The sequence below is a fragment of the Aythya fuligula genome, chromosome Z, assembly GCF_009819795.1.
Source record: "Aythya fuligula isolate bAytFul2 chromosome Z, bAytFul2.pri, whole genome shotgun sequence".
Lineage (NCBI taxonomy): Eukaryota > Metazoa > Chordata > Aves > Anseriformes > Anatidae > Aythya > Aythya fuligula.
Window position 1 is genome coordinate 56,911,311 of NC_045593.1, and position 23,415 is coordinate 56,934,725.

The window sequence follows — 23,415 nt, forward strand, 5'->3', positions numbered from 1 at the left end:
GGTAAAAATATAACTTCAAATGATGTAAAAAGATTTCAATGAAATGACAACTGATCAGATCCAAAATACCTTTTTAACTCAAAATCATTCACAAAAACCTAGTGGCCTTTTCTGATGCTGTATAAGATAAATAAACCTAGTTACCTTCTCTTCCTTTACTTCTTTTTCTTTCTGTGTGGATTCTTTTACTTTGTTTTCTCTCTTTTCTTTAATATCTTTTTCTTTTAATTCTTTCTTATCCTCTTTTTCTTTTTTCTCCCTTTTCAAATCCCTCTTATTTTCCTTTTCTTTTGTCTCTCTTTTTTCTTCAGCTTCCTTCTTTATACCAATATCTGGCTCAGGCTTTTCTTCATTTTCTTTTTCTGCTTTTATTTTTTTATGTAGATGTTTCACTGAAACAATCTCATCCTGCAATATGCAAGCATATATGTCACATCAAACTGTGTTTCTAGCTATACAAGTTTTGCAACCATCAGATTAAAACATATTTTTTATCTGTGCATTTCTTTTTTTCTTTTTTTTTTTTTTACATAGATTTAACATCTATCAAATAGAAATAGATATAGTTGTAAAGAAAAATGAGGGCTATTTACTCATTTCCTTGATGTGACACAAAACAAGTACTGATTTGGCAAGTGGGTGGAAGAAGGGAGTGAAAAATTAAGTCACTTCAATTTTTGTATGCCAAAAGAAGTCTGCCCCTGTAAAAAGCTCTAAAGCACTAAAGACACTAAGGAAGTACGTCTTGAAAACTGAGCTGATTGTTCAGGACACTCAGGTGATAAATGTTAGAAGACCTCTGCTCTAGTTAGCTTTGTCTCAGTAACTTTTTACTGATCCCACATTAAACGTTCACAGGAGAAGCAGAGTCCTATCTTCCATTCTTTTGGAGCTGTTCTTTTTACTATGCTCAAATAAAAAGCCTTACTTACGAACTAATAGAAACCTATTTAATTATTTGATGATGAAAAATACATCAAGTGTTTGTAATATTGGTTAATGAGGTCAGAGATGGAAACTCATATCCTTTCAGACAGAAAAATACTATTAAGTAACAAAAGTAATATTGCACAAGTGCAAGAATCATCATAATCTTTTAATCAATTTAAAAGATAATCCTGGACAATTTGCAAAAAAACAGATGTAAAGAAACCTAGTACATGAATTACAACTCATTACTTAGATTAGGCATCAAGTTATTAGCACTCTGGCAGTTATATAGTTAGAGCCAATCATTTGGGTGTTTAAAGCTTACTTTGGGATCTAGTCTTTTTTTTTTTTTTTCTTCAGAAGTGAAATTATTTGTCTCTGCCCAAAAGAATTCAAGTAATGCATAACCATTACTAAACACATGTACACAAAAGCATTTTAGGCACTCTCCCAAACAGAACAGTCAATCAACAGACTGGCAGTGTCTTCTATTTTGAATGAAGTCTGACACTTTTTTATTAATTTTTTTAAGTAGTCTGAATTTATGTTGTTTTATCATTCAGTTGCCAATTATCAATTTACTGGGAACTGTGAAAACACTTCTTGGTCTTACATTCTGAACAATTATCATTCAAGTTATCGTATCTACAAAACAAGCCAGTCTACAAAGAAAGGTTATTTTTTTGTTATTTATTCATTTGTTGGTACGAATTAACATTTATACTTTGTAAAACAACCTGAATAACATATAGAAAGGCTTCAGTTAAAACTTTTTTTTTTAAACTTTTCTGTAAACTGCATCACAGTTCTTCTCAGACTTAATCTATTTCAACTATATATTTCAATTAGTGTTTTATCTTTACAGAAAAAGTTGACAATTACAATGGCCTGAAATAGTTTTAAATGGTTACAAAAGACACTTACATAATTTGGTTTATGTTAAACCAAGTAGGAATGATTTTAATGATATTTACAGATTTGCAATTACTTATTTAAACTATTTCAAAATTATAAAATTATGTATGACACAACCCTAAATATTATGTTGTTCTCTCTAGTGGTTTCTGCTGTGTAATAGATACAAGAAATAGATCCAACAAAAGCAGAGGCCTAACAGAGTACTTCTGAAGTAACACAACATAATGAGGCTAAGTAGTCTTTTTACATAATTAAAGTCATGACATATGCAGAAACTTTCACTTGCACATCTTGAAACATCATTTATTCACGCTGCTCCTTCTAATTGGGTTTGACTTTTTTTTTCTGCTGGTCCTGAACTAAAAAATACCTTAAGAACCAGTTGCTACTACTGTAGCAACACTGTTTACATTTCTAATAGATACAATGCTGAAGTCTTTAAATAACATTGAAATTGATCAATGACACTTTTAATTAGACTACAACATTATTTAATAATAAAATTTAGAAAACTACTTGTAATTCCTCAGCTCCTAGGTTAGCACCAAATCACAATAGATAGTCCATGCAATTGTGCTAATGGAATATTAACAGTAGCAGCCACAGGAAGAAGACACCATTCAGTTGCTTCAATTTTACTAGGTCAAGCAGAATACAAAATGGAAATTTCTAGCAGTCACCTTCACCATATGAAAGATATTTACCTTGTTATCCTCCTCATCATCATCTTCATCAGATTTTTCTGAGGGCTGTGGTGATGAATCACTTTTTACTTCTTCTTTTATTTTTGAAGCCTTTATCTTATTCTTCTTAGTTCTTGTTTTCCTCCTCTTTGAATTGCCCTGAACGCAAATTAGTACCTTTAATACAGCAACTGGCAAGCATCTCCTCACCAGAGTTGCAGGAAAAAGTTTTGGTTTTATATGAAATAGGGATTTCATTTTATTTATTGACAGTAATGACCACCACTGTTCTCAGGACCGGAGGGAGTACAGTTCAACAGTAGAGAATACTAAATAGGAAAGATTAATACGATGTGATATTTGTGATTCATTTGTTAAGTTCATCTCATGTAGTACGATTACCAATATTCCACAAAATAAAAAAGGAGAACGAAAAAAGGAAAAGGATCTAACACCAAATGGATATTATTTTATCTTGCTACTGAATGCCAAATTTTACTTACTGCACCAGCAAGCCTTTGTGCTTCCTTTCTTGCAAGGTCTTTATTCAGTAATTTTATGAGGTAGTCTGCACGGGTCTGTAACTGCTTTGCCTGGGGTTTCTTATCTGGATCATCAGGTAAAATCTGAGGAAAATGTTGGTAGTATGAACTATGAGTACGCATTATCAGATTTCAAAGGTATTAGCCTAGAGCACTCAGAAGCGAAAAAGTTTCAAAAAAAAAAAAAAAAAAAAAAAAGGTGGGTCCTTCCACTTCAACTGTATCTAGCAAATATAACAGCATGCTTGTAAACAATGGAAAATTTATTGTTTTAATTTCCCTAAAAACAGCAAATGCTAAATCTTGAAAATTGCCTCACAAAATTTAGAACAAACTAGAATCAGATTTCTGTTCCGATTCTGATAGTTCATCTAAGAAATTCTGGGCTACCCTATCAGTCATTCACAGAACTCCCAATTCTGCCTCATGCAAAAGAACTAAATGAAGAACTCATTATTACAGTATATTGCAGATGCCAGAAACAAAAATGGGTGGTCTGATAAAAAAGAAAATGAAATGAAGACATATAGATCATTACTAAACAAATTTGGACAAAACCCAGCCTCCTTAAATCCCAAAGCTACAGGTTGTTCACACTGTCACGAAGTTTGCCTCGTCCTAGCTTTTTCCTAAATGTGTTGCTCACTATTGCTAATCAGCTCTTGCAGTACTTCAGTCTGACCAGACTATTTTCATGTCATGATTGTCCATCACCTGAAGAACCTTGGGATTAAGTGGTGATGGAGAAACCAAGACAAATGCCTAAAACAAACTCCCTTCAAAAAACTCAAGAACAAAACAAACCCATCTCAAACATCTAAAATAGCAAAAAAGATAGAAAAGAAAGAATTCAAATGACTGAGGCCCACAGAAATAGGGAAGCATAACTGATCATAAGAAGGCAGACTTCAGTTGAATACCAAAGACTCCAAATCTAATGACACGCTACACAAAGGATAGATACGTGGAAGTACTATAGGTATGTAAAACCTATGCAATTTCACTTATGATACATATGCTCTTTCAGTAACTGTCACTAGCATTATTATTGAAACAAAAAAAGTTCTTGATAAAACATTTTAGATGACATACCTTCTGTGTCAAACTGAGATCAGGATCCATTTTTATCATTTCCCAGCTGCCATAACCATATTCATAGATGCCTACTAACAGATTGGAATCATCTTCTTTACCCCAGTCTATATCAAAATGAGCAGCCTTGGTGTGGCATGGGATTACATATCTAACAGAAATAAATTACAATGACAAATTATTTCTGAAGCTTAGGAAAGAGAAGGCTGACATACTAAGAATGAAAAAACACATCTAGTTACATCACTATGATGATGTTATGTTTAGGAAAGTAATCCAAGTATCTACCACTATACATTCTTAACATTTCCAGAAAATATTTGTTGAAATCAACACTGAAATATGTTTTAAAGCTGATCAAGATTACATCGATCATGATAGACAAAGGATACCTGTCTGTGGCCCTTGGTGGTGTCACAGGGTTGGCTAGTTGTGAAGTTCTCTTGTTTTATACTTCTGTATAAAACATCATCCAAATGAAACTCCTAACTGAATATGCGGATCATGTAAAGATTGTGATGCACAAGGAAAAGAAGTTCAGAGGGTGGTAACTACCACCAACAGTTACCATCTACTGCAGTTTGACATATACTGCTTTCTCTCAAGCAGATATGACACACAGAACAACTCAGCAAGCCTGACCTTTAGTCTGGATGTAGTACTATGGGTAACTGAACACAGTCCACAGTGAGTACAGTTCAGAAGCCAAAGCTGATACTGACCTCTTCCTTCCCTGAAGGAGGAAGAAATAATGAAAAACAAATTTGAAGCAGTTTGCTGCTGCCAGTCCTTATAGAGAATGGAGGGACAAGGCTGTGACAGTGTCCTTTGAGTCTGGGTTTTCTGAATAAAGCAAATAAAGCCTGAACCGTTTTCTAAATTATAACTTCCTTTAGGAAAAAAAAAAAAAATACCTTTTCCTTTCTTCTGGATCCGAAGGAATGGATTTGTGCAATGGTGCCAACTCTTCTTCATGAGAGATGACTAGCTTTGCATTCACCTGCACTCCTGAGATTCTAAATGTTGGGCCTTTAACTTTCCCAAGTCTACCTCCTTAAAATAAATGATGGAAATATTAAAATGTTAGCTGTTACATGTATCTTATAAAAAAAAAAAAAGAAAAGAAAAAGAAAAAAGAAAACAAGCAAGTTCACTGCTATAGCTATACTATATGACTTTGTCTTAACAAAATAGTCTAATTAAGCTCCAAAATCTCAAGGTCTTTCAGATAGTAACAGAACATTTCTAAATTTCACAGTAATGCAAAAACAAACTGCACTCTGCAGTGACCATTAAAAAAAAAATAAAGGAAAGAAGTTGTTGTCTTAGTATAACCCTTTTTCAAAATCGCCCAGAATGATAACATTTGTTTTTTCCCCTAAGAATTGTTTCCTATTATGATCAGACTGCAAGAATACTTCAGACTTCTTAACACTTTTTATACCCCCTCACACACACAGACACCTCCAAACACACTGTACCTGCTCTTTCTTGTCCACATGAATTGTCCTTTAAAGCTTTAATGCATCCATTATGCACAAGCTCTCCCAAACGTCTAAGGTCTGTTTCAGATTTATCGACCAGCTCAGCATCCCTAGCTACAGCATCTAACCTGTAATAAAAAAATAATTAAAAAAAAAAAAAACACATTTTTATTGCTCTGCAAGTTTAGCAATTGCATATGCCTCCTTCAGATTTTGAAACTAGAAAAATGATCATCTAAGTTATCAGTCACCTGCACTTGTTACCCATGCAGTTAAAAACAATTAAATAAAAGAATATAATAGTTACAAAAAGGAAAAAATAAAAGTGATTCAGATATCAGAAGACAATATAACAATTACTTTATAGGGTCCTAACTCTACAGTTTTGAGGTAGAATGCAGTAATATTTAAAAAAATAAAATAAAAAAATGAATAGGAACCATTACTTATGACACAATCATATCGAATATAAATATTCTCAAGGAAAATAAGGATGCCAAGCTTTTCTTAAGCTTTTTGCCTTATTCCATATCTTAAAAATGAAGTGGCAAAAGTAACTTGAACATTGGATAACAGCCAGAGTGGATAAACTGATGGTCTTTCAACAAGCTATCAAACAAGACAACAGCATGCCTATCACCAATGCAGATTAAACAAGACAATAGGTAAAATATAAAGAAAAAAAAACAAGCAGTCCAGCAAAACTGAAATACTATCCCAGAGACACGTTAGTCAAGTTAAAAGACCAAGCATATTATTTTCTCTCTAAGTCTAAGGTTTCTTAGTATATTGTTCTAATTTTTATGAAAACAAGGTATAAAGTTGCTACACAATTATAAGTTTACCTTTCAAGAGGACCACCAAATTTCTTGTAACTCTTGATAAACCTAATAACAGAAAATAATTTTGCAGTTTAAATGTATGCTTAACTAACTACATTACTTTTTAATTGTCCATAAAGAATTGCATTGAAATCCTATTAATATTTTAAAACCCACAGCTTGATGTATATCACGATAACCTGCACAGAGTCATAGCTATATTTGGTTTATGAACAGATATAAATAAAATGGCAGAAGGTACAATATTTTTTTAATTAAAAAAAAACAAACTTCTTTTACTTTCACATGACAAAATACAGCAACTAGATGTGTTTAATCAAAAATAAAATGTGAATTTGTTGTAAATAGAGAATTCAGACATTATGTTATGTCTGAGCGTAACATAAGGAGCAATCTGAAAATCAATACAGGTGATTTTAAGATTTCAGAAAACATAACACAGAAGATAAAGGAATGTTAATGTTTTGGGGATAAATAACTGATGGAAAGAAATTAGAAGCAGCAAGATAAGGAGGGAATGAAATAAAAATAAAGGAAAAAAATAAATTTCCAGAACAATCAAAGATTCAGGTTGCTAGCACAAGCATTTGAATACACTTGAAAGAATATGCAATCCACTTTGTTAGATGAAACAGAAAGGCAACAATAATATTTAAAGGATTATTAAGGATTATTAAAGGATTATTAAAGGATTATTATTGTAATAAAAAGTATTTCGAAAGATCTAAATATTTTAGAGAAATGTGAACACCTAAATTTCAGAAGCAGAGTAGCATTTCACAAAGCCACGAAGTCAAAGTAAAGGCAATTCTTCTTCCTGCCATAAATACTTCAGCACCAGATTTTGTATATTTTAGCTTAAAAAGGCAAAATTATGAAATTAATTCAATTACAGTTTCAAGAAGCTTACAACAAAACAAAAACCCAATCAACTTTTTTGTAGTTATCACCAAAAAGCTGGTATTCACCAGAAAGCTGTTCTTTCTGCAACTTTCACATAGAATCATGGGAAGTAAATTATTTTTCGTATGTTAAAAAAATAAGTTCACGCACTTATCAAATCTTTTTTGAAATCACTGTTCTCAGGGGATGCAGGAATTTAGAGTAATGATAATCAAGTGAAAAACAGTCAAGAATCATTTTCCAAGCTAATTCTATCCCTTACCAAATGGGTTCAAATGCTGGCAAACAGTTCAACTATGTCAACACGAGAAAGTACAAAAACTGCTTTTGTACCTTTTCAAGGTAAAACACTAAATAGAAAGAAAATTTTCAAATAATTTCACACAAATAGACCGTCTTTAGTATTTTTTGAACTCTATAATTATTTAAAAAAAAAAAAACATAACTGTTTTATCCCTTTAAACATGCACTTCATCCCGTATCTTACCGCCTGATCTCTGCATCACTAAATCCTTTAATATTTTCTCGAGGAATAGTTCGTGGTCTTCCACGCTTTTTTGGACGTTTTCTTTCTGTGATAGAGTCACTATCAGATCCAGAGTATCTTCTGCTCCTACTGCGTCTTCCTTCACTTCCATTAAAGCTGATCTGGAATTTCAGAATAAGCAGTTCAAAACTACATTCTTAATACAAACAAAATAAACTTTTACCTAGCCTGTCAAAAATATGAATTCAGAGAAGGAAAAAAAAAAAAAAAAAGAAAAAGAAAATAGAAAAACAAAAATATAAGTCAGTTAAAACCCAGAGGTACCTGTTTTGCACAGTTTCTCATCCTTGGGAGCATATATATTTCTTCAAGTTCTTTTTGTCTTTCCTCCTCTTCTATTCTTCGCCTCTGGACTTCTGGGATTATTTCTTCCCAGTTTCTTGAGTTTCTTTCTGGCTCCAACTCAATATCGTCTTCATCCATATTGGAAAAGTTGGCCACCTTATACATCAGAACGTATGTATTTTCATCACTTAAATAAATGACTTAATTTAAACAAAACTTAGCAAAAGATATTTTAGGAAACCTAAGTTCTTGATGACATATTTTATGCATCTATATTCTTCATGCATTTGTATTTATTACTGCTTAATAATACACATAAAATCTATACATATGTTTCAAGAAACACTGTCTCTAATGAAGATATTTTTGCTCATTTATGATACAGATGTACTACATGCAATATGGGCTCAGAAAAAATGAAAATTCTTCTTCTTTTAGAAGTTGACTAATGTAGAGCATAATGAAACACACTCCACAGTAGCTGTATGACAGTTAACTTCCTTCAGAATAAGTCTAATGACATTTGAATGCATCAGTTCATTTGAGACTGTAGTAATATAAAACTATCCAAACAGTACATCGTAGGAATCAAAAAAGATTGTACATGAACCATCAGCAGAATAGTGATTTAATAGCCTACTGATCTAAACACTTATCACACCATATATTTTAAATAAAAAAAAAAAAAAATCAGCCACATGATAATATGTCTAGCTGGTAACACTTAAAGTTTCTGTAATTCAAGTTTACTTCAGTGCTGAAAACAATTTCTAAAAGTAATCAATTAAGAAATCCAGACATTATGTTTTGTGTTCAGAAGTACCACAAGTGCTTAACATTAAAGGCATTCATGCCTTTAGTACCCAAACAGTACCCAAACCTCTCCTCATGAACATGTTCATAAATGTCTTATTTTATTCATAAAATACATTATAAATATTTTTTAAAGTTTGTACTGAGGGTATAGTGAAAAGAAAATTATTAGAAAGAGACAATTAACTTATTGTGGCATCTCTTTTGTAAGAATGAAGGAGATAAGTACATAAAAGAAAAAATAGAAGTTTTTAATAAGGGAAAGTAATTATGACAGGAGGGAGACGACAGAGCAATACCTTGAACTGTGAAAGCAACTCATCTCCTACAGTTAATGGACCTGGCTCATTTTCCCGAGTTTCAGCTCTCTTCAAGATTTCATCTATATCCATTTCCTGAAAAAGATTGAATTTGCCTTTATAATGAAATAATTCATACATACTTTGGGTTGTTTTATATTTCAAGTCTAGAAACATTACTTACCTGGGGTTCCTGTTCTTCCCCTTCAGGTTCTTTAAAAAGTTCCTCTGCACCAAACTTTAAAATTGCTGATAATTCTTCTTTATTAAAAGGTGTTGAGCTGAAATACAGGATGTTTCAGGAAAAACATTTTATTTTAGTAGACTGAAAGAATTCTCTATAACCACTAGCCAGTTAAGATTTCTTTTTACTGTCAAGTAAAAGCTATATTTGATATGGAAACAAAAATCTACACAGACAAAAACACTTTGCAGTTTTTATTTATTTACCTTTGGTTTGCCTTTCATTAACAAAATGAAATTACTGGCGATTTTACTTACCTGCCAAATATAATTAAGTACAAATTGGCATATAAGATAATAAAAATATACCTTGAAGGAGTAGAACCTGTATGTAGTACAGTTTTTCCTGTAGTGTCCATTCTCTGAATTACTAGATGATCTAGAACCATCTTCTTCTTGGCTCTTTCAAGAATATCTTCTTCTACTGACCCTTTTGTGACTAGACGATAAATATTAACCTATATTTTAAATAAGTGAGCAACAACAAGAAGAAATGTCAGTCTTGTCTGCACATTATCTGATTTTTATTTATTTTAATAAATACTAGTTCAAATTTCTTACTATGGTCTTACATAAGCAGTTTACAAATAGAGAAATAAATTCTTAAGACATGTCTTTTTTAAGCTTCAGTGATTAGCCGCAAACAAAACTCTTCTATTTCTGATTATTACCCCAAATGATAAAGAAACCCAAAGAGAACTACAAAATACTTAAGGGGAATGTGGCTGATGGAGTTATTTTCCAGAATGACATGATGCCAACAAAGATGGGACAGACAAGCCCGCAACTCTTCTCCCTCCCCATCCATAATACCACAGCTGCCATACTGTGTTTTAAGAAGATTTTAAAGTAAAAAAAAATAAATATAAATAGAGCATTATTAACATTTTTAACACATCCAGCCAAGTACTAATTATTCTCAAAATACACGAATACTGCAATGGCCCAGTCAGTTGACAGCTCCTCTAGAGAGCTGTCCCTCAGGTTTGGAGGTTACAGCTGAATGTACCTGTTTCTTCTGCCCAATCCTATGAGCTCTAGCTTGTGCTTGCAGATCATTCTGTGGATTCCAGTCAGAATCAAATATAACTACAGTGTCAGCAGATGCCAAGTTTATACCTAATCCTCCAGCTCTGGTAGACAGTAAAAAGCAAAAGTCCTGAAAATATAAAATGTAACCGTTTTATATTTAGCAGTTCTGATATCCTTAAATGAACCACTATGACACTTATTTATGCATTCCATGTCAATTCTGTAATCGTTCTCTAGGGAAAGTTTCTTTATGTATAAAGCTAACATTCATAACTATTTTCAATAGACATTGATGCTCATTCCTTTGTGGTTTAAAGGCTGTAGCATACTAGATACCAACCAAAACACCAGACAAGCAGAAGACTGGACCAAAGTCTTCCTTCACCTACCCACTTAAGAAACCTAAGCAGCCATGGCATACTAGGAGAGATACTGAGACTACATATGACCAGTTGCGAGACAGGAGGCAGAATTCTTCAAGGGTCACTGCTGTTTAATATATTTATAAACAAGCTTGAGACATGCAATAAAACAACATATGAAATTCAAGAGGAAGTAAAATAGTAATTATTTTTCCTATAGTGACAGAGAACAGAAAACCATGACTCTTAGGAATGAGTCCTGGGAATTATGTAAAATATTTCCATTAACATCTTTGCTCATTAATGGCCAAAAATGTATGAAACATTATACACTTTTAGGAAAGAAATAGAAGATAAAGCAAAGAACATAATTTGGTTGCTGCACAAATATTAAGTTTGCCTTCACCATTAAATACCACGTGAAGTTTAGGTTCCTCAAAAAATGTACAGTATAACTGCAAATCAGAAAAAGGCAATGATGTCTACACTAGGGATTTAAAACAGAATTAACTTCTGTATTTAATATATTTCTTAAGTTTACTTCATGGAGTTAAGTCCTTCCTCTTCAACTGTAGCAGAAACAGAAGCTCAGCAGCAACTGAGAAATGCAATCCTATTACCAAGAAAAACAATTACTCCCTGTGCCCCCAAAAAAGGAGAACGATTTAACTTGATCAAATGGAACGGCTTGTGTATTTGGAATGTTATATAAGCTATAAATCCTCTAAGCTTTAAAAAAAAAAAAAAAGCTGCAGAGACCCTTATAAATTCACAAGTCACACAAAGAATCTTCAGAAATCAGTTTTTCGCTGTTCATCAAAGACACACAACTTAGTTCTGTGCTTTGCATTAAAGCTAAAATCTAAAAAAGTAGACCTTTCACTCTAGCCATGAACATTGGATTTTCAAACTTGATGCATTTCTCATTTTTCTCAACAGTCATTTTTACAGAACACTTCTCATATTTCTTGGGAAAATATAAAACAGGAAAAAAATTACCATACCTCTGATCCTTCTGCGTTAAAATGATCCAGTGCTTGTTTCCTCAATTCCCCTTTTATTGATCCATCAAGTCTCTAAAGAGATTGAATACTACAGTTTAAAAGTAATTCTTATGCTATATTCTCATCAGAGCAACTTGAATTCTCAACAGCCAAAACAGTAATGTGAAGGAAAAAAAGGAATGTTAATGCTTCATGTCATCTTCTTAATTCAAGGACACTCCTTTATTAAGCAAAGTGGTAAAGATCAGATAATGGCAGAGAGGCTGAGGTTGGCAAGGACATCTTGTCTAACACCTCTGCTCAGACAGGGTCCACTAGAGCAGGTTGCCCAGGATCATGTCCACTTCTCTTTTAATTATCATGGAGAAAAGAGATTTCACAACCTCTAGACAACTTGCTCCACTGCTCTGTCACACTCCGAGAAAAGAAAAGATTTTTCTTAAATTCAGGATTAAGACTACTAAGGCTTGTTACCTGGAAGGGAAACTGACGATACTTTAGGTACTCTGCTAGGATGTCCAGCATCCTCACCATCTGAGAGAAAATCAGAACTCTGTTGCCACGTTCTCTCAGACGAATCAGTAGCTTGTCAAGAAGGATTAGTTTCCCGCTGCTACGTATCAAATGCTATCAAAAGAAGAAATATGGATTACAAAAACAGTTCACCTCGATACTAGTAAGTGCTGCAGGTGGTCAGACATTCTTTTAAGGTTTGTCTTCCTGTCTACTGATGTGGGAGAAAAACAAAAACATTTGTCACTCCTTATAATATACATACTTTAAAATATGCATGATAGGACTGTTATTTGTGGTGCCTAACAGACTTTAGGTGGGTTACATTATCAAGACTTCTTGGTTCCTTTAGGAATAACTGGAACAGAAAGCAAATGCAGGATTCATTGTTTTAAACATTAGGCCTCTTTAGGTTGAGAAAGAATTTTGGAGAATGTGTTCATTCATAATTAAGAGCTAACAGAACTTATTAAAGCGGACCAAAGAAGTAGTTGTTAAAAGTCTGCAATTAATAGAAATAATGTTCGAGCAGTTATAAGGAATTTAATTTTGTATGAGGTAGATGTAGAGTGTGTCAATTTATAAATGACACTTCCTTTAGCTTTAAAAAAGGTTTCATATTGCAAGCTATCTTGTAATTACGATTGTCACTGCACAAACTAATATTTTGGGGAAAAATGTTTAAGTTACCAGAAGCTTACAGAAGAAAAAAAAAATCTGTAGAAAAAATTATGTTGATATAAATAGCATCATTGATAATTATTTATTTTTTTTTTTATCTGTTGTTGTGCTTCTGAGCAGTTTTGGTACAAATATTAATTAACATTTACTAAAAACAAACATTACAGCCCATCTCTGGTAGTAATGATAATTGTTTTCATCTGGAACAAGAACAACAGCAAAAAAAATCAGACAGATTTCAATGACCATTACTTTCATTTCCTTTCAGTTTGGTTGTTTGCAGGCATATCTGGTTATACAAAAAGCTTAAAAACATTCTGCAGATTGCTTCATGCTTTCATACAGATTGCTCGTGCCAGTCACCTGCGTTTCCATTTACCTGTTTAGCTTTCATCTGTTTAGCTGCTTTATTTTTCCTGGGTTTAAAATAGGTCTTAAATTCATTTTGTGTGAAGATGCATAGACTGTTTCAAACTATATCTTTTTTGTGCTGAGTGCAATTAAAAATTTGAAGATATTTTATTTAGTAGAGATCTGTCTAGTGTTCAGTTCCAATAAAGAAACAAAAATCAATTCACTTACCAGTAAAGTCCAGGATACATGTTTTTAGAGATCTTGCTCTTTCCTAATATTAAGAACTAAAAAATTGCCAGAACACTATAAAATTACAGTGCGCACATTACAAAAATAAATTCCCCGAATTAAAAACAAAATGACATTACCTGTAAGGCCTCCTGTTTATTATAGAATTCATTATCATCTGGTGGTTTAATGAGGTAGCAATGGTTACAACACTTTTTGAGTTCCATCATAATGTTCAGAAAGCCAGAGGTACTGCCTTTTGAACCTTTACTGAGGGCTTTATAATTCCTTGTTAAAATCCACCTATGATGTAAGACATGGTGTAAATAACCATTTGTGGAAGCAAGAAAAGCTCTCAAAATATAAACAAACTAAAAAAAAAAAAAAAAAAAAAAAAAGCAGCTCCTAGTGAAAATATACAAATATGCCAAACAACAGAAGCAAAATAAACAGATAAGACCAATAAACCTCTGCTTCACAGAACATTACTGTTGTGAAATCCTAAAAAGGTGCTTGATTTTTACTGTTTTGCCCTAAATTCAGACTGCATTATGAAAAATATTAAACCAGTAATTTGCATGTAGACATATCATTAAAACAATGAAATTTAAAGAAAATTGTTACTTGTAATATTGTTTCTGCAATGCACTCATTTCCATCCTCAGAATTTGCTCAACTTTTGCAGGTAAAGACTTTTCTACATCTTTTTTAACTCTTCTCAGCAAAAACGGTTCAAGCTCTTTGTGAAGACTTGCATAACCATACTCTCTTCCTTTGCCATGCTCCTCTTCAAAATCTTCCCAGGAGGAAAATCTACAATATAAAAAAGTAGTAATATTTAAGAAGAATGCTAACAAAATTTAAAAAAAAAAAAAGTATAAGCATTCCAATTTGATTTCTTCCCCCTCCTTTGTTTAATTTAACCAATTTCTGAATGTTGGTCTTTCAAGAAATTCCAAATACTTTGTATGTAAATAGAAGAATGGAAATTCCCAAACACTTTTACAAAATTATATTTAGAAATAAATTACTAAATGAAAGATTACATTGGCTTTGATTGCAAGACAATGGAATATTGCTTGGCATTTACAACATATCTGATAGGAATGTGAGCTCTACACTAGCCCTCATTTAACACTAGATCTCATTTAATCTAGGTACAAACAGAGGTCAATAAAAAATGAGATCAATACAGGAAGCTCACTGTATTTAAAATAAATGGGAAAAATAGCCACCTGACTGAAATACAGGGTATCAGGCAGCTTGGTACAAACTTGCTTCCATTAACAGCACTAATTAGTACTGTTAGACAAGACAAGAAGATATCCCTAATCTCACCCTATTTCCCCATAGTAAAGCTATACAGTTTTCCTCTTACATTAAGAGTAAGCCTTTTTTCTTCTGGGCTCTTACCAGTACACCTCAATCCATCATTCTTGTGGACTGCTCTAATGGTGAAGCAACTACTACTGGGGTTAATCAGCAACCGGACCAGCAACAGGACCATACATCTACATTGTACAGAATATTTAAACAATCTCACAGTATTATTGTCTACCTTCATTATTATACCATCATGTCTACAAATCATTACACTATTTCATATTATGAAACTTAACAAAATGTTTACAAGAACAATGCAAAACTCTTCCTTACTTTTCTGGCATGATGAAGTGCAACAAAGACCAAAGTTCTTTGAGGGAGTTTTGCAGAGGAGTTCCAGTAATAAGAAGCCGATGGTTAGACTTAAAGTCTATTAAAGTCTTGTACAGAAGAGAGTCGTCATTTTTTAAACGATGAGCTTCATCAACCCCTATGAATGCCCAATTCAGACCGCCAAGGAAAGACTTAAAGAAATGGACAACCGGGTGAACATTACACAGGTAAACATAGTATGCAATTTCTCACGTTTTATAACCATCATTTTCTTTTTTTATTATTTTAATAAAATACGGACAGCTGTACGTCTTTAGTGCTAATCATTGCTTTTATATTAGCCAGGTTCAAAGAAAGCATATGCAAACATCCCAAGAAAGTATAAATCAAGTTAGAAGATGAGAAAAGGGCGCACAGTCTGATCCACATTAATTTTCATAACAGAAAAACAAAACAAAACAAAAAATAAAAACAACAACAAGAACAACAACAAACTACCAACCACAGAAGCTATAGACCTCTTCTTCCCAAACAAATCCAGTCAAAATGTTCTTCTCATTGTCTATAAAAATTTTCATATACTCTTAGAAGGACTAACGATAACCCTGTGTACTACTGTCCTGGACACAGTAGTAATACCCTACTGTATGCATAATAATGAAGAAAAGTCATTTTGGATTTCAAAGTTTTGTTTCAAAGATGTTTGTGTAATGGGCTGGATTCTTTTTCAGCTCTTTGATGATACAAGGAAAGTATAGCTCCTGATGGGAGGAGATCATTACAGTAATGCGAAGCTCAAGCAAACTAGAAGCATTACCTGCTTGATGAAATGGAAGAAGGCTGAAAGCCTCATCACACATACAGAAAGGCAAGAAGTGCTTAAAATATATACACTGTCCAAAAGTAAAATCCATCACACTCTACATCCATTTAATGACTAAAAACCCAAATGTGCAAGTCGAACAAGAGTTCTACACTGGGCAATGGTTTCATCTCCCTGAGAAAGCTAGTGAAATTACCTTATCCTTCAGCAAAATTTCGTATGTTGTCAGAAGTATGTTAAACTTCAGTCGTTTGGTCTGTGGATGCATCCATTCATGAGTTCTTATCTACAAAAACAATTAAGTAAACAGTAAGCTAGGAAAAAAAATTGTACCAATCAATGAGACATAAGCACTACAGCAATATAAATGTTTAAAGATGTTCAATAATCTGATCACAAAACAGAAGCACAACACATGAACTGAATTTCCACAAGACTGAACTTCCAAGCTGTCTAAGCACTCCAAACCACTTTGTTAGCCTCTGAATAAACAGCAGAGAATTTCTACGAAACGTTTTTTGCTTTAATAAACAAGATTACTAACATTCAGAAGACAGCTTAAGGAAAAAAAAAAAAGAACTTTTCAGAAAATAAATTAAGATTGTGGTTGGCTTGCATACATACTATTTTTATTTTATCTGCATAAATAATTACATGGCAGATGACAATTTGTTTTCAGGTGCAAGACTACATTTTTAATCCTGTTTATTATTAAGACGGATGGAAATCTTTCATGCACATTTATATAGAATCATAATCTGACCTTTCAATTTGCATCTTAAGTGTTTCAGCAATTATTTGCTCACTCCCAACCAAAATATTGGAAATTAGTGGAGGATAGGAATATGAAACGAATGTGGTTTACAAATAAGCTTTTCTAATGATGAAGGGAAATACTCACCATATTTCTGCTGGTTATATCTCCTAAGTAAACTACAGCATTCATCTGAGGAGCCCAAGTTTGAATCTCTCTTTGCCAAGATGTCAAAGTAGAAAGTGGCACAACCAGCAGGAAAGGCCCATACAGTTGATGTTCATGAAACAGGTAGTTCAGAAAAGAAATTGTTTGTATTGTTTTACCCAGACCCATTTCATCTGCAAGAATACAACTATTCCCTCTAAAAAAAACAAAAACACACAAACAAAAAAGAATGAGGAAGAGGGGGATGAAGAGAGAGGAAGGGAATGGACAAGAAGACATTATTATCTTGAGTATAGAAACTACTTGTACAAGTTTTCAAGATTTTGTAACTATACATCTTGAAGAAGTTTATGAAGATACTAGTTCCTTAAATTAACAAAATTAACAAAAAGCTTGGAAGTATTCTTAAGGGGTCTATCTTATAAGTGTAACACTAACGTTGGCATTTCATAAGATTTTGCTTTGATTCTTTCAGTTTTGTAGTCTTAGTTATTTTTTTCCAATTGCTTTTTAAAAACATGACTTCTACACAGAAAGTGGGAGTACCAACAGCAGAGTTTAATTGTTTTTTGAAACCAACCATGTAATTAACTTCAGTAGCTTTAGTATTTCTTTGAGCAAAAACAGTCCTCTCAGGACTCTACTTTCAGCTTACTGTAGTAAGACATCTAGCCTCCATAAATATAGAAAAGAATAACGTTTACGTTTTTATGAATGCTTAGAATTTACAAACAAACTATACTTACTTGCACCACGAATGAGCAAGCCAATTCAATCCATTTAACTGATAATCTCTTAACTCCAAACTTTCCTGTCCTCCAATGTAAGATGGTTGCTTCTTTAGTGCAACAAATCTTGGTCTCTGTTTTAGAACCTGTCAACAGCAAACTAAACATCAGTTTTACTGCTGACTGCAGTTACCAGACTGGCTTTCTATAGAAAATGTAGTAGTAGGCATCTGTGGGATCACCAAGTCGTCTTCATCCACCACCAAAAACTAGGCCATGTGAAAATGAGTAATTTAAAAAACAAAAATTTGCAAACTGAATTCAGTTTGAATGGTCATCTAAATTCAACAATGGGAATTATGTTAACCCATTATTCACTCAGCTTACCTTTCACACAAACTAAAATACTAAACAAGCCATTTGAAAGCCAGTAAAAAAAACAGGGGATTAATCTATGAAAAGCCATTCTTAGTAGTAGATGTTTGTACATATATTGCTATGTATCTACCATTACTACTGTTCTCAAACAACCTTCAAGAACATTTTGTAATATGTAAAATACTCTTGATGCATAAGAAACTTTCACTTTTTTTTTTTTTTTTATCACTATGCAGTTTGTTTTGAACGAGGATGGCAGAAAAAACTGAAATGGCAAAAGTGAGAAAAAAATTGTCGATCATGACAAAGACAGTTTACTAGGTGAAGAAAAAAAATATAAAAGAAAATATAAATATAAAAGAGAAACAACAACAACAAAAAAAAAACAATAACCAACCACACATGACCTCCAACCAACAGACCCATTAAGTCTCCAAGCAATGGTCACCATTGAACCTCTGATTTTTCCCCCTCAGTTTTAATGACAAGCATGACATTACATGCCACAGGGTATATCTTTGACCAGTTTGGGTCACCTGTTCCATCTTGGCTATATATGTTCCCTCTCAAACACCTGCCCACCCCTGGCCTGCTTCTGGATGGAGAAGGGCACAGCGAAAAACAAAGAAGGCATGAACACTGTGCAAACACTGTTCAGCAACAGACCAAACAATTGTACCTTTTCTACATTAAGAAGAATTTGTTTACTGTAAGATTGGTCAAACACTGGAAGAGGCTTCCCAGCAAGGTGGGACCGACACCTTTGTAGGCCTGTTCCAACTAAACTATTCTATTCTAACTTTATCACAGCCAGAGCCAGTACAACTTATTATAAATCCATTGCATTTACATACTCACCTTGCAGTCCTTAAAAGGAGTGGTTTTGGATTGATTTCTGCTAAAATACTCATCAATGCGTGTCTGAAACTTTTTGGCAATGAGAGCACCATCTTCCCAGCTACATTCTGAATAAGGTAGACCCTGCCATTTGCAATAGTAGTCTGGATAACCAGCTGCTGACTTTTGATTTGAATGAGCTGTAGAAACGTATTAGAGATACCAAATTAATATTTTACTTCTGTATTTTAAGAATACACTCATTTTAGGTGATAAGACAACATAAATTAGCTTCATAGCACAACTTCTCTTTACCCAAAATTTGTTTTGAATTAAAAAATAAGTTAGTAACAGTCCACATTTTTAACTACAAATGCAACACACAAGCAATGAACATAAAATATTCTCAACGTTGCTTTCTGCAGGTTTGTAACATACCAATTATTCTTTCCACTATCTGATACTGCTTATGTAGATCATCTGTAAGCTCCTGCTGGCAGTTATAATATTCCACGTCTTCTGGAGAAGCATTTTTCAGCCTGCAATAGGAATTTATTTACAGCAATTATTACATTGTGTGGTTCTAAAACTATGAAAATCTAGCAACAATAAACCTCTGAGTGTAACCACCACAGGAATACTGCTTTGAGCATTTCTTTGAAAGGGGCTACAGCTCAGACGTTCCTACTACAGAAATGTTGCATCTGGCCGAGGTGCCTCAACATTAATGACCAAGGATGGTTGTCGAAAGACACAAATTCAATCACAATCTGATAATTCAGAATACCTGTCCTCAACAGCAAGTAGTATACTTTATAGGGTATTTTCAAGGAACCGTATTGAGGGTAGCTTATTCTGTAAGAATCCATCTCACTTAAGGTTGCTGAAAATATATTAAGTGTTGTAATAAGTTGAATACTAGAAAGATGACACAGAAATGTATGGATTTCTTCAATTCTTGAATTTCTCAGACTTGAACAGAGATTCAAGCCAAGAAAATTAAATTCTTAAAAACAATATGAAATGGCTAAGACACCAAGAAAAAATTAATCTATCTCTAAGGCAAGAAACCTGCATAACTGAACAAAGTTCAATAACAAATTCATTATTATTATTAAACACTACCCATCTTGTTAAAACTTAACTTATAAGAGATACATTAAAATCAGGTTCAGAAGATTATCTAATGGGATCAGGTTAAGGAGGCTTCAGCTTTCAAAGTTTTTGTCTTCCTGTTGTACAGACATTTGAAACCTTGCCCTCATGAAGAGGTAACAAGTCTCAGAAACATAACTGTTACAAAACAATTGTTATGGAACAGCCACATTGTTACAAAATATACAGCATAGAAGTCCTCATAAAAATATTCACCATCGTTTTGTTTCCTGATCTTTTTTCTTGTAGTTGTCCAGTTTCTTCATTCCTTTAACATTTTGTTGCTTCAGTGTTTCCTCAGTTTCCCAAGTGTTATGGATGTGTGACCAGCCTTTCCATTTAATAAGATACTGTATTTCTCCTGGCTCCTTTGACTTTTCAAACCCAGCATTTGGGTCACCATCTGCCTCAACTGCGTAGATAGTGGTTGCGGCACCAGTGGCTGAAAAAGAAACCATACCAGAATGCTTAATTAAGTGTGCAGTCATAAGTTAACCAGTAAGACAGCAATTACTGATGCTTTTATATAAGCATGTAACTGGACTAATATCTACAGTTCTTATGTTATTACATTTATTTGAATAATTACATAGATATGTTAATACATGCACAGTAGTCAGAATCGGGAAAAAAACAATCCAAACTTCTGTATGTAATCTATGACATCTAATCATTTCTCATGAGAATTTTCTTTGAATTCCTACTTAAATCAAAATGATCACCAGGGAATGCTCCACTAATACTGCTTGTTGTCTTCTCTGCTACGTTATTCTCATCACTGAGCCTATAAAAGGCACTTGAGACATCAGTAACCTATTGCTTATGATACTATGAATCTATTTCTCCATAAATGTGTTCTACTCCATTTTCTGGCTTTGGAATCTTACCTGGGAAAATTATTAAGTACAGTCTGTATCACAACCAAACCATCCTAGCAGCAGGAAACAGGCTAATTTCTGTGAGGATAGCCAAGTAAGGAAATGAGCCCAGCAAGCTGCAGTGACCAGATAAAGCAACAAAGTGGCAACAACAATATAAAGCACAAGCAGCAACAGCATGTGGGCAGGTAGAATATAAGAAGCTTAGTCCAGAAGACTTTGAACACAGCAGCAACACTACGCACTCCTGGCATTGGGGCAGTATATGCTAGAATTTAGGACAGCATGGGAGAAGAGTTGAGAGGAAAGTGCAAGCTCTGAGACGGGTCAGTAATTTAGTGACTGGGTATAACTAATGGAGAAAAGAAGCTCTGAAGTGCAAGGGGACCATTTTATATATTTTTATTTAATTATTTACTTATATAGATAATTAGTCTGTTTTGCAGCCTCAAACTCAAAACAGAACTGCTGGACAATACATGACAGCAACTGATGGAAATACAACATGCCTACTACCTTTGATAAAAATACATCTAGAACTTCACGTGCAATAAATTTTATATCTATTTTGTAGTGATTCCGTGTATTGCATTGTATTGAGACAATTTGTACAGCAATAACTGAAATCACAATCTCAGTGGTTCATCCTTCCTAACAGTCTTTCAGAGCTCAGAGCTCAGGCTACTGGTCAGCAGACTTGTCTGTCTTGTCTGCATTCTCCACTCCAGTAAATACAATTTATACAAATCAATTACCACTGAACTGTACAAACAGTGGTGTAAAAATATGATGCATATTTATACAATATGAAGCTCTCTTCTTTTTATTTATTTTTCCTTCTGCTTAGACTTTCTTCTACATTTTACTTTGAAATGCTTAGAAGAGGCTTTAAAAAGGAACATCTTTATGAATGTGAGAAACAAAAGAAGATGACTCTCTGGCGTTTTAAAATGATTGCTGTTTTTAAACATCAGAGACCTACAGCTAAGAATGCTAAAGTTGCACTACAATGCACTCCAGTATCTTAAGAACACTGTTAAAAATTACCTCCTTTTCGGCCAACTCGACTATCCATAAACTTTTCTATAGTTTCAAATTCATCTTCTTCAGTTTGTGGGACATCTTCTCCACAAACTTCCAGCAAATCATCAGAATCTGTCTTGGTTTCTTCAGCTTCTTTGTAACTAATGTTGACTGTTGCCTGGCGACGAGATCCTCTCTTATCATAATCCTCCTCCTCATCATCATCATCCTCAGATGAATCAAGTTGCCTCTTTTTCTGTCCTGCAGTCTTTTTCCCACTTTTTGGCTTAATTCTTCAAGACAGTAAGATACAACACAACAGTGGCATATCAAATTGGACAACCAAAAGTCTTCTGTGATACTTTCTGAATACATGTGTTTCTCGAATGCACAGTTACAACACTTTTAGTTACAGCAGACAGGAAAAGGCATTCAATACAAACTACTGGTATTAGTAATATCTTTAATAGCTTAAAAATATATAATTTTTAAATATACATTAATGATTTCATTTGCATATGTATTAGCGGTACAATACTTAACTACTTGTTAGACATAGTACCAGAGAAGAAAGGACTTCTTACCTGCTTGGAGGTTTCCGGCTTTTGACCTTGTTTTTTGGCTCATAGTCAGATTCACTTTCTTCACAACTACTTTTATCCCCATCTTCCTCTGATTCAGAATCAGAACCAGTTCCTGATACTGATCCTGACCCTGACATTTGCCAGTCTTCGCTGTAAAATCAAAAGAGAAAAGAGTAACTCACTTTGTTTTTTTAAAAACAGATATTCAACCATAATCATCTATTGTAATTCAAGCATTCTTCACAGAAATAAAAGCTATTTTAGCCAATGGACAGAAAGTTGTAAAAATTATTGTCATAAATGATAAACAAAAATGCCCAATGGCTTCAAAGGGAATTGAAATAAGTCTTCCATTACCAAGAGGTAGCAGTAAAATTCAAAACAGAAAAATCTGGATTTCTACATAAATTTCAGCTTGAAGTAATGAGTTAAGAATGACATTAAGAAACTTAGTAAGTCTAACTAGAAAGATAAATGTTTATTGGAACTTACGCATGCTCAAATCATAAAACCTTGTCATGTACATTCTGGAGAGTCCTGCATTTTCTAATACCTATGTTCCCTGTGCCTCGGGAATAATCAGCAGCTTTGGCACAAAAAACAGAAGATAATGCAAAAGCGGATTTGAGAAACATGCCAAAAGATTTGAACCACAGCACCTGTGAGAGGCACTGGC

The 23,415-nt window shown here is 33.5% G+C and overlaps 1 protein-coding gene across 3 annotated transcripts in view; it reads right to left on the bottom strand.

The window, feature by feature from the left end:
• Positions 1-23,415, bottom strand: part of CHD1 (chromodomain helicase DNA binding protein 1) — a 51,509-nt gene that overhangs the window by 7,671 nt on the left and 20,423 nt on the right. Inside the window, exons 6-31 of one of the 3 annotated variants that reach the window (XM_032205722.1) lie at positions 22,740-22,889; positions 22,180-22,448; positions 20,471-20,696; positions 19,538-19,638; positions 19,121-19,299; positions 17,903-18,030; positions 17,136-17,352; positions 16,431-16,520; positions 15,412-15,602; positions 14,380-14,568; positions 13,896-14,058; positions 12,454-12,606; positions 11,980-12,051; positions 10,591-10,740; positions 9,891-10,039; positions 9,523-9,619; positions 9,339-9,434; positions 8,206-8,382; positions 7,882-8,042; positions 6,495-6,536; positions 5,647-5,777; positions 5,080-5,218; positions 4,166-4,316; positions 3,035-3,157; positions 2,553-2,690; positions 145-408 (exon numbers count right to left, since the gene is read on the bottom strand). In XM_032205722.1, coding sequence (XP_032061613.1) covers positions 145-408; positions 2,553-2,690; positions 3,035-3,157; positions 4,166-4,316; positions 5,080-5,218; positions 5,647-5,777; positions 6,495-6,536; positions 7,882-8,042; positions 8,206-8,382; positions 9,339-9,434; positions 9,523-9,619; positions 9,891-10,039; positions 10,591-10,740; positions 11,980-12,051; positions 12,454-12,606; positions 13,896-14,058; positions 14,380-14,568; positions 15,412-15,602; positions 16,431-16,520; positions 17,136-17,352; positions 17,903-18,030; positions 19,121-19,299; positions 19,538-19,638; positions 20,471-20,696; positions 22,180-22,448; positions 22,740-22,889 — 3,946 coding nt within the window. The remainder of the gene's footprint in view (positions 1-144; positions 409-2,552; positions 2,691-3,034; positions 3,158-4,165; positions 4,317-5,079; positions 5,219-5,646; positions 5,778-6,494; positions 6,537-7,881; positions 8,043-8,205; positions 8,383-9,338; positions 9,435-9,522; positions 9,620-9,890; positions 10,040-10,590; positions 10,741-11,979; positions 12,052-12,453; positions 12,607-13,895; positions 14,059-14,379; positions 14,569-15,411; positions 15,603-16,430; positions 16,521-17,135; positions 17,353-17,902; positions 18,031-19,120; positions 19,300-19,537; positions 19,639-20,470; positions 20,697-22,179; positions 22,449-22,739; positions 22,890-23,415) is intronic. The other 2 variants (XM_032205721.1, XM_032205720.1) reach the window with 2 other exon arrangements.